The 9,422-nt window shown below is 43.4% G+C and overlaps 4 protein-coding genes across 4 annotated transcripts in view; 3 read left to right on the top strand and 1 right to left on the bottom strand.

Annotated features, from left to right (window-relative positions):
- Positions 1–3,658, bottom strand: part of CSUI_005933 (helicase) — a gene marked incomplete at its 3' end in the record, with an annotated part of 6,317 nt that extends 2,659 nt beyond the window's left edge. The window contains exons 1-2 of the mRNA XM_068066099.1: positions 1,131–3,658; positions 64–161 (exon numbers count right to left, since the gene is read on the bottom strand). Of these exons, the coding sequence (XP_067921929.1) occupies positions 64–161; positions 1,131–3,272 (2,240 nt within the window). The 5' untranslated portion in view covers positions 3,273–3,658. The remainder of the gene's footprint in view (positions 1–63; positions 162–1,130) is intronic.
- A 588-nt stretch (positions 3,659–4,246) lies between these two features.
- On the top strand, positions 4,247–4,517 carry CSUI_005932 (uncharacterized protein; the record flags this gene model as incomplete). Its single annotated transcript, XM_068066098.1, has 1 exon — positions 4,247–4,517. A coding segment is annotated over one exon (156 nt), but the record flags the coding sequence as incomplete, so codon positions are not given.
- A 197-nt stretch (positions 4,518–4,714) lies between these two features.
- Positions 4,715–5,672, top strand: CSUI_005931 (uncharacterized protein). The gene has a single exon (XM_068066097.1). It carries the CDS (start codon positions 4,788–4,790, stop codon positions 4,947–4,949), a length of 162 nt encoding a protein of 53 aa, XP_067921927.1. The 5' UTR covers positions 4,715–4,787; the 3' UTR covers positions 4,950–5,672.
- Positions 5,673–5,723: 51 nt separating this feature from the next.
- The window catches only part of CSUI_005930 (uncharacterized protein), a 7,122-nt gene continuing 3,423 nt past the window's right edge, over positions 5,724–9,422 (top strand). Inside the window, exon 1 of the mRNA XM_068066096.1 lies at positions 5,724–9,394. Within this exon, the coding sequence (XP_067921926.1) occupies positions 6,229–9,394 (3,166 nt within the window). The 5' untranslated portion in view covers positions 5,724–6,228. The remainder of the gene's footprint in view (positions 9,395–9,422) is intronic.

The raw sequence follows: 9,422 nt of genomic DNA, 5'->3' as shown, positions 1-9,422 counted from the left end.
ATGGATTGAAGATAGATAGATTAAAGATAGATAGATAGATAACTGAGGACTACTGTGGTGTACCTCCTGGGTCTTTCTGAAGCTTTGCGTTTTGTTGCATGTTCTTCTTGTTCTTCTGGTGGGAAATAGAAACTTCCGGCTCCTACACCGTATACCTGTAGCTGTACATACACCCGACCGGGCACTCAAGAAACAACACGCCGCTTGAAGGGGGGATCTCGAAGACGCAACTGTCTCTTTTCTTTCCAGTGAGAGGGAAAGACCTCAAAAAGAGCCTTTTCCAGCAGAGTATTTTTGACCCTTTTTCTTTTGCTTCTATATAATCTTTCAGCATGCACCAGATTCGCAGTGAACTCTTCCATGGCAACGACCAGAGTGGCTGAAACCGATCTACACATTCAAAGGCATAACAACATGTGTAGATACACACACCTACTATACACATATAGAGAATACGTGCATGTATAGTACCTATATATACACATATGCATGTACAGGTATGTATATAGGCTGGTCGGAGACGGGTATCCCTAGCTATATACATAGGGAACGACGAACGACAAAGACAAAGAAAGCCTGTATCGCGTGAATTGCATATATATATATATATATATACGTCTAGATATGCGGTTACCTGCAGTTCACGCGATACAGGCTATATATATATATATATATAGGTGTACATATATATATATATATGTACACGTGTATATAAGGGTATGTAGGCATGCATATGTGGACAGGCGGGAAAGTGGGCCTACGGGGAGCTGCCGACGTGGCGATACCGAGGAAGTCTCTCATGGCCTAGGTGACCGCAGAGAGGTCTCTCTATAGCCTAAACATGCACCTGACTGACTGGCAAGCATAGACGCATGTACATATCTATAATAGACATCTATATCTGTCGCTCATCATATATAGTTATACATATGAATATGTATGTATATATATCTGAACTGATAAGGAATCTCCTTGATTAGGTAGAAGAGAGAAAGGCAGCACATAGACGAGAAGGATCGACGGAAGAGATACACACCTGAAATAGAGGAGTAGTTAGCGTGCATGAGAGATGAAAGAGAAAAAGTCGGAAGGAGAAAGAATGTCTACATGTGCATATATCCATAGCTTACCGTATGGGGATTCAAACCTCTTTTCTTTGTGAGATATTGGAGAACTCTTTCCCCACATCCATCTTGTTCTTCATCTTCTTCAGATAAGTTGGCATTCCTTGTCTTCTTATTCTTCTTAGTCTTATTCTTCTTGTCCTCTACTTCTCCTTCTTCCTCTCTTATCTCTTCTACTCCTTTCTTGTCCTCTCTCTGGTCTTCTCTTAGGTTCTTCTCTTTGGGGTGCTTCAGTCTGTTCTCCATCGCATGCAGAAGGTTCTCTGCGAAGGTCTCAAATCGAAATATCGACGTAGTCTCTGAGAGAGATGGCCTCTGTTGGTGATTCCTATAAGAAGCCTTCGGGTGTATATACACCTGAGATCCCGACTTCCCATGATCTCTCCCAGATGAAGAATAAGATGATGAATTCTGATAGAAAGAAGCATTTCTATTATTCTTATTGTGAGTATAGAGACGAGAAGCTATCCCATTCATATTCGTATAGGAGTAATCTCCCCCATAGATATACTTCATATCATCTAAAACATCGGGATGAAGATAAAAAGATGAAGAAGAAAAAGAAGAAGCTTCATGAACTCCATTCCCTCGATCCACCCCTCCTCCATTAGGAGGTGAGGTGTACATACACCCGAATGGCGAAGCAGGAGAACTTCTTCCTCCTCCTATACCCCCTCCTTCTCCTAAGGGTGTCGCATGGAGAGCGGCGACGATATCTTGGGGATTAAGATCCCCTAGCCGAGCTTTCAAGTCAAAGAAAGAACCTTTCCATCCACATCGATGGCAGTATATATTCCCACTATTCTTGAAGACTTCAAGTTTATATAGATTGTCTCGGCGATGCTTATGATCGGGACAGTTAGGACAGTACTTTAGAGTGAATTTGTTGCTGTGCTCTACATAGTCAAGCTTCTTTCTGATAAGATAACTACTCAAAGACGCTGAGGTATGGAGAGTTGAATACGAAGAGACAAAGGTCGACGGAAAGAACGACGACGATGGAGAAGACGAGGAAGAAGGGGGAGAAGAAGAAGAAGGATAGTAGGAATGGAGGACAGAGGAAGTAGAGACAGAGGAAGAGGAGGAAGAAGAAGAGGGCGTTCGGAGAGAAGGGGAGGAAGTTGGGGGGAATGGTAGATGTGAGGGATGTCGTGTATGGAGAGCAACGGAAGAAGAGAAAGATGAAGAGAAGCACCTTCTTCTCAATGGACACTGTCTCAAAGAAGAAGAAGAGGGAAGAGAAGATTTATGGGGATGGGGAGATAGAAGAGGCTGATGTGGAAGAAAAGCAGGGAGAGTTTTGGTAGACGAAGATAAGGAAAAGAAGATAGGAGAAAACAGAGAATGAGAAATTCCCAGGGAAGATGGTGATGGTGTATGAAAAGAAAAAGAAGAAGAGGGAGAAGACGGAGAAGAAGAAGAAGAAGAATGTTTAAGTCGTTTGAGAAGGGTGGGGGAGTGAGGGCGAGTGAATGAGGAGGTAGGAGGAGTGTCTGATCGGGAAGGCGAAGATGAAGAGAAAGAAGGGGAGAGAAGAGAAGCTGAAAGAAAGGAAGGAAGATATAAAGAAGAAGGAGAAGGTGATAATAGTGATGATTGAGATGGAGACGGATTACTGGAAGGAGGAGACAAGAGACATGAGGAAGGAGAAGAACAGGGGGGTGGATGAGGAGGCGGTCGTAGAGACAAACCTTGACTAGGTGTGGTAGACGGGAAGATGAAATAGAAGAGATCGCATCCAACGAGAAAAGAAGGAGAGTCACATGGAAAGAGAAAAAGAAGAAACAAAGACAAGATTAAATACCCAAAAAGTCGACAAGGAGACGGAAGGCGAGAAAGAGAAGAAGTAGAAGGAGGGTTGAGAGGCTTAGGAGAAAAGAAGAATCCATCTCTAGATGTGAACAGAAGGCCAGGATGAGGAGTTAAAGAAGCAAAGAGATTCTGTCGCCCTCTCATCCTGGATACAGGAGAAAGAGAAAGAAGAGAGAAAGAATTAGTCAAGGAGGGTGAAGAAGAAGCAGAGTCTTCTTCTTCTTCTTCCTCGTCACTCTCATCATCGAAAGAAGCCTGCGGGGAGGGGGAATGAGAAGAAGAGGTCTGAAGAGACAATCGAATCTGGCAGAATCGATGCTGAAGACAAGATCTCATCTCGTCAAGAAGTCAAGAAAACTTAAAGAGATAGCTAACCACAGACAAAGAGAAAGGAAGGAGGTCCTTGTGTACAGGGAGGAACGGGAAAAGACGAAGAAGAGAAAGAAAGAAAGAAAAGGAAGCGATAAAGAGAACAGGCATTCAGATACGAAGGAAAAGAAAAAATGAGAAATACACAAACCTGGTTTGGAAAAAATTAAAGATGGGTGAGAAGGGATGGTTGAGGTGTACAGACAGTCAAATGATCAGAAGAAAGAAGTGAAGGAAGAGGAATAGAAGCAACGGAACAGAGAAGGGACCGAAAGAAACATCTGTCTTCATGGAAGAAGAAAAGCAGTGTAAAAAAGAACATGCACACACAATCTCGATGCTGTCTCTCTCTCTCTCTCTCTCGCTCTGTGTCTTCCTCTGTCTCTTCTTTTCTCTTCACTGTGGAGACACAAAAGAATCTTTTTCTTCTTCTACCTCTCGAATCAAGACAGAAGAACAAGATATCTATCTCCTTGGCCAGATATAAAAATCTCTTCACTTTTCCTACTTTTCTAGATTCACTTTCACAACTTTTCCAAAAGAAGATGACTTTCAGAGAAGCTCCTCATCCTCACATTGCAAGCCCGCCCGACCCCCCTCCGCTTACACCCCGCCAGCTGGACATACACCTGAACCCCAGGTGTATGTACAGCTGACGGCTCACAGCGAGGAGACACACTCACGACAGTTAGAAAGGTGGGGAGGGAAGGGAGAAAAGAGATAAGAGGAAGAAGAAAAGGAGACAGAGACCACACATAGAGAATTACCTATATAAGCCTAATTCATGATAGAATTGAATTTTCCTTCTCGTTGCATGAAAAATCTGAACTCCAGGCATTGTCGGAGAGCATCTGCTTTGAGTAGCCCTCAAACTTCAGCCCTTTATGGGCTTCTTTCCCTCTTCTGCTTCTTCCTTTTCTAAATCTCCCTGTTCTCCCTCTCTTTCCTCAACCGAAGGGTCGAGTCCTCCTCCTCCTCCCGACTTTTCTCTACATCTCTCTCAGAGAAAACTTTTCTTCCCCTCTTCTTTACGCTTCTTCTTCTGCGGTCTCCCCCCTCCACACCTCTGTAGTATCTGACGAGTGTGTAAGAAGATGAAGAAGATAGTAGACATTCTTTTCTCTGAAAGCTTGAAGAAGGAAAGAAGCCATAGAGTTCCCTTCTGTCTCTTTCTTGCGTCGAGGTGTAAGAAGAGAAGTCGAGATTCAGAGATAGATAGATAGATGTGCTGTTTCTTAAGGCGGCGGGGGGAGATAGAGAGGGAGGAGAGGAGATGTCTCTTTGAGAAGCGACGGGGGGCACTTGGAGAAGAGAAGAAAGGGAGAGAGGGAGGGCATGCATGGGAGAAAGAGAGACGTCCCTTTCTCAGGAGAAAAAGATAGAAGAATCCAGAGGTAGAGAGGTAGATAGGTGAATTTATATTTCATAGTGTCGCATTAGATAGGAAGAGAAAGAAACAAGAGGAGGAAGTGAGAAGATTGCATGGCTCTTCCTTCTTTCCACTTTGAGAGCGGTGTGTGCTGGACCTCCCAGGAAGTCTTTCTGTCTGCAAACTTGTTGAAACTTTTTCTCTTCTCCTTTTCATACCTTTCTTTCTATCCCTTTATCATTCCTCCACTTTCCGACTCTCCTCTTCTTCTGTAGATACACCCGAAATGTCTTAACGGCGAAAGTGAGTCTTGTCCTCCCTTCTGTTGTCTAAGTGGTTCGTTTCCTTCTTTTCTTCATCTCCTTCGACCGTAGAATCTGAGCTGCACTACCATCAATCTTCTTTATTCACAAGAAGAAGAAGTTCAAAGCAGCAGAAGAAGATGAATTAAAACAGAGAGAAAAAGAATTTTGTCAAGAGTACAACTCGAATTCTCTCTCTCTCTCTCTTCAATCCCTGGTCCATTCCTCTTCTTCTTCTTCTATTCTTTTCTTCCTATTCTTTTTTCCTCCCATCCTGTCACGCGTCACGACAAGAGGCCTTTAATCAAAGACTCTTTTCTTCTTTTTCTTCCCTTTCTTTCTCTTTCTTTTCTTCTTAAGAAAGAAGGCTGGAGTCTCTTTTCCTCGAAAAATGAAGGGTCATGAAAAGGTCTTTTTCTTTTCTCTAGATTCACTGCGAAAACGGGAGAGCAGGAGGCAGTGAAGGTGCTTCTCTGCTTCTTTTAAAACAAGCCAAAGCCTTCTATTTCTCTTTTCTTTCCTTAACTTCATTCATTCTTCTCCCTTTCCTGTCTTTCTTTTCCAGGTTTTTCCGAAGTTTAGCGGAGGGGAGAAGGAAAGGTCCTTCTCAACGCCCTCTTTTCTTTCTCCTCCCCACCCTGGCCTATCTACATATATACATATCTACACCTATGTTGTATATCTGTATATGTCGGCATATAATATATCTATATATCTATATCTATAAGTGCTCTGTGAGTGTAGCAATAGTATGCCAGACTGTGTGGAGGATGCAGATACAGTAATTGCATGCGTGAGGAGACATACAAAAGCATGCGTCTATCAACCTATATGTCTATCTGTATGTCTATCTCCATCTACCTGTATTACGAGGAAAGTTGAAAGGTGGTGGGAGATACACCCCCTGGTCAGTCATGTCTCATAAGAGACTGAAGTAAATCTTCACTTTTCTTCTTCTTCTCCGCCTTCTTCTTCTTGTTTTCCTGCATGTCTTTCTTTTCTCCTTCTCCTCTTGACTTGTCATTTCAAGACAGCTAAGCCTGCAAGGAAGCGAGGAAAAGGATCCAGACAGAAGGGAAGACGAGTCAAGAGAGAGAGTGAGAAAGAATGATGGTCTAGACCAAAGTCAGTGCGAATCTTCTTTGACGGATCACCCGAGAGAGAAGGGGAAGGTCTAACCAAAGAGAGAGGGAGAGAGAAGGAAATGCATGCACACTTCTTCTTCTTCTCTTCTTCTCATTAGAATTGAGCCATGGAGGATAGATCTGTCCCTTCATCCTGTGTCGAGATGGTCAAGAAAAGTGAGGAAGAGAAGGGGGAAGAAGAGGGAGGAGGAGGAGAAGAAGAAGAAGATTCCTCTGTCTTCCACTCGTCTTTTCCTTCTCCTATGTTTGGTGAGGTTAGCTCTCCATTAAGAGAAAGAGAAACAAGAAGCGAAGAGAATTCTAATAGACAAGAAGAAGAAGAAGAATTAGGAGGGAGTCAGGAAGGGAGAAAGAAGTTGGAATCTTGCCTGTCTATTGACTCGAACGAACACTTGTGCTTCCTCTCTCCATCTTCGTCTTCTTCTTCTATTCCTCCTTCTCGGTGTATTTCAGAAAGAATAGAAGAGAACTTTCTTCATTCCGGCCATGAAGATAATGAAGAGAAAGAAGAAGGCATCCATCCCCCCTTCTCAGGTACTCCGGACACTGTCGAGAAAGAAGCAAGAGATCTTTCTCACGGGAAGGCAACTTACGAGCTTAGCTTCTCTTCTTCTCTCTCGTCTTCTTTCTCGGGGGTTCCCCGCGAAAGAGATGAAGAAGAAGAAGGACCGAGAGAAAAAGAAGAAAGAGAGACCGACTCTACTGAGGAGAAGAAGAGGAAGAAGGAAGACACAGAGAAAGACAAGGATGATAAGAAGGGGAGAGGTGACGGTGGAGAGTTTGTCGAAGAGAAGGGAAAGCAAAGAGAGTCTCGACAGGAAGATGATGAAAAGGAAAGCGTCCATGAGAGAGAGGCAAGGAGTTCTCAAGAGAAGCAGACTCTCCCTAGTGAATTGCAGAATGAGAAGAGAGAGAAAGAAGAGGGAATGAAGTCCCTTATAGAATGGCTACATGGTCGATTGATCTCGTCATACACAGCCATAGTAAGAAGAAACACTCCGGGGCATGTGCTTCATCTTCTATCAGAAAAAGAGATAGAAGAATCTCTTCCAGCTTCTCTCTCTTCTTCTTCTCCTCTCTCTTCTTCTCCCTTTTCCCAAGGAGAAGAAGAGAATTCACAGAAGAGGAAGAAGAAGAAATGGGGAAGAGAGATGATCGGAGAAGAACACAAAGGAGAAAGAAGTTACGAAGATAAAGAAAAGAAGAAGGATGAAGATGCTGGTAATGGAAGAAGACTTTCTTCTCTAGGTAATCCTAGCTTTTCATTCCGCTCCTCGGAAGTACTCCCGGGATGTAGCCTCTTCTCTTCGTCTTCTTCTGCTTCTTCTGTTAAAATTCCCCACTCCTACCTCACTGCGCATGAAGACAAGGTGTATGTACACTCCAACAACCCTGTAAAAAGGGAGAAGGAGGAGAAAGGGGAGACACTTCAAGGGGGGAGAAAAGGAGAAAAAGCGTCTTTGCTTCCTCTCGGTCACATAGCTGTTGAGCCAAGACTTACATTGAAGTGGCTCGAATCTCTTTCTTCTTTTCATCGCCAGAAGATAGTCGAAGTTCTACGAGAGATGAAGGAGAAGGAAGATAGATACTATTCTCTTCCTATGTCTATAGGGGGAGAAAGAGAAACAGAGGGAGAAGAAGACGAAGAAGGGGAGAGAGAAATGGAGAAGAGGGGTGCGGATGAAGAAGAGACGAAGAAGAGAAGAAGAGAAGAAGAATATGCTGGGGAGGTAAAGAAAGATCATGAGGAAATGCCGAGAGACATGCAGAAACGTGAGAGGAAAGAGAGTCCAGAGATAAGAAGTCTCGATTCTCCTCCTAACGAAGATGATGATGAGAAAGAAAATAAAAGTCCAATGAAGAAGAAGAAGACGACAAAGAAAGAAAACAGTGATGGGGCGTGCATCTTATCTATATCATCTTCTTCCTCCTTCTCACCTAACTCTTCATCCCCTCCTCTACATCCGTCTTGTTCTTCTTCTTTTTCTCCTTCTTCGTTAACGCTTCTTCAGTCTCACCCTTTCTTTCTCTTGCCTCCTTATCTCTGTCCCTCTTCGCTTATTTCTCCTTGTCCTCGTCTCTCTTTCTCATCTTCTTCCTTCTCTTCAAGCGATTTCCATCCTTATCTCTCTTCGTTCTTCTCTCCTTTCTCTCCAATGCCTTCTCCGTCTTCTTCTCTTTCTTTCTTCGATCTTTCGCGGAAAAGTCAGCTCCAACTCTCTTCAAGAAGAAAAGCAAAAGAAGAAGAAAAAGAAGAAGAGAAATCTCGAGATATATGGGCGAAGATAGGAATGAGACCTCTCTTTGAAGTGGGAGAATTGCTTATGTGTACATGGCAAGGAAGATTTCAGCTAGCCGTCGTCTTGGAGAGAAGAATCTACTTTCCTCAAGAAAGACGCGCGCGGAAAGAAAAGAGACAGAAAGAAACAAGATCTAACACTTTCAAAAGAGAAGGGAATACAAAGAAGCATACAGAAGACGAAGAAGAAGGGGTTTCTCCATCTTCGTTAAGAGACACGAAAGAGAGAAGAGGAAAGCAAAGAAGAAGAGGAAGAGATGAAGAAGAGAAGAAGGTGGAGATGTCTATACACTTGAACTCCTCATCTTTCATGGATGGCGAGGCTCCTCTTGTCTCTCCTGTCGCGTTAAGAGGAGAAGAAAGAAGAGTCAAACGTAGAAAGAAGAGCGAAGGAGAAGAAGAAGGGAAGGAAGAAAATGAGATGTATACCACTAAAAGACAGAAGACTCCTCGGCTACCAAGAGAAGAAGAAGAAAGAGAAAAAAAGCATGCTTCTTCATCTTCCCCTTCTCTTTCAGATGACGATGATAGTTCTATAGAAGATCTAACGAGTAGTAGTAGTAGTGAAAGCGATAGAAGTAGTAGCAGTAGTAACGAAGAAGGAGAAGAAGAAGAAAAGAAGAAGAAGAAGGTGTCTTCCTCGGCAGAGGTTCGTGGCTATGAAGCTATCTATCGCGTGATCTGTTTGGGGTATAGTAAGCTAGCTACAAAGAAGAGCTTTGGTGAATGGATAAGAGAGAGATTTCTATTTTCTGTTGAGAATCTCGACTTTCTAGAGAAATGTTACCTTCATAATGAAAGTGCGATCAAACGCGTCAAAGAAGCGGGGCTCAATGCTTGGCAAGTCCAGAAGGAAGCGATTTGCAAGAGAGAAGAGAAGAAGAAGTCGTCCAAGAAAGTCCTCGGGGCCTGTCCGTCTAAGAAAGACGATCTGCATGAGTTTAGCTCTTCTCTCATCTCTAAGAGGGCGAAGGGTTGTCAGAGAGAAGCTCTTACAGGAGG

The sequence above is a fragment of the Cystoisospora suis genome (assembly GCF_002600585.1).
Source record: "Cystoisospora suis strain Wien I chromosome Unknown contig_2939, whole genome shotgun sequence".
Lineage (NCBI taxonomy): Eukaryota > Apicomplexa > Conoidasida > Eucoccidiorida > Sarcocystidae > Cystoisospora > Cystoisospora suis.
This window is presented reverse-complemented; position numbering and strand designations above follow the sequence as displayed.

Coding starts and splice junctions, on each gene's coding strand:
- CSUI_005931 (XM_068066097.1), top strand. CDS start 4,788: ATGGCTCTTCCTTCTTTCCACTTTGAGAGCGGTGTGTGCTGGACCTCC.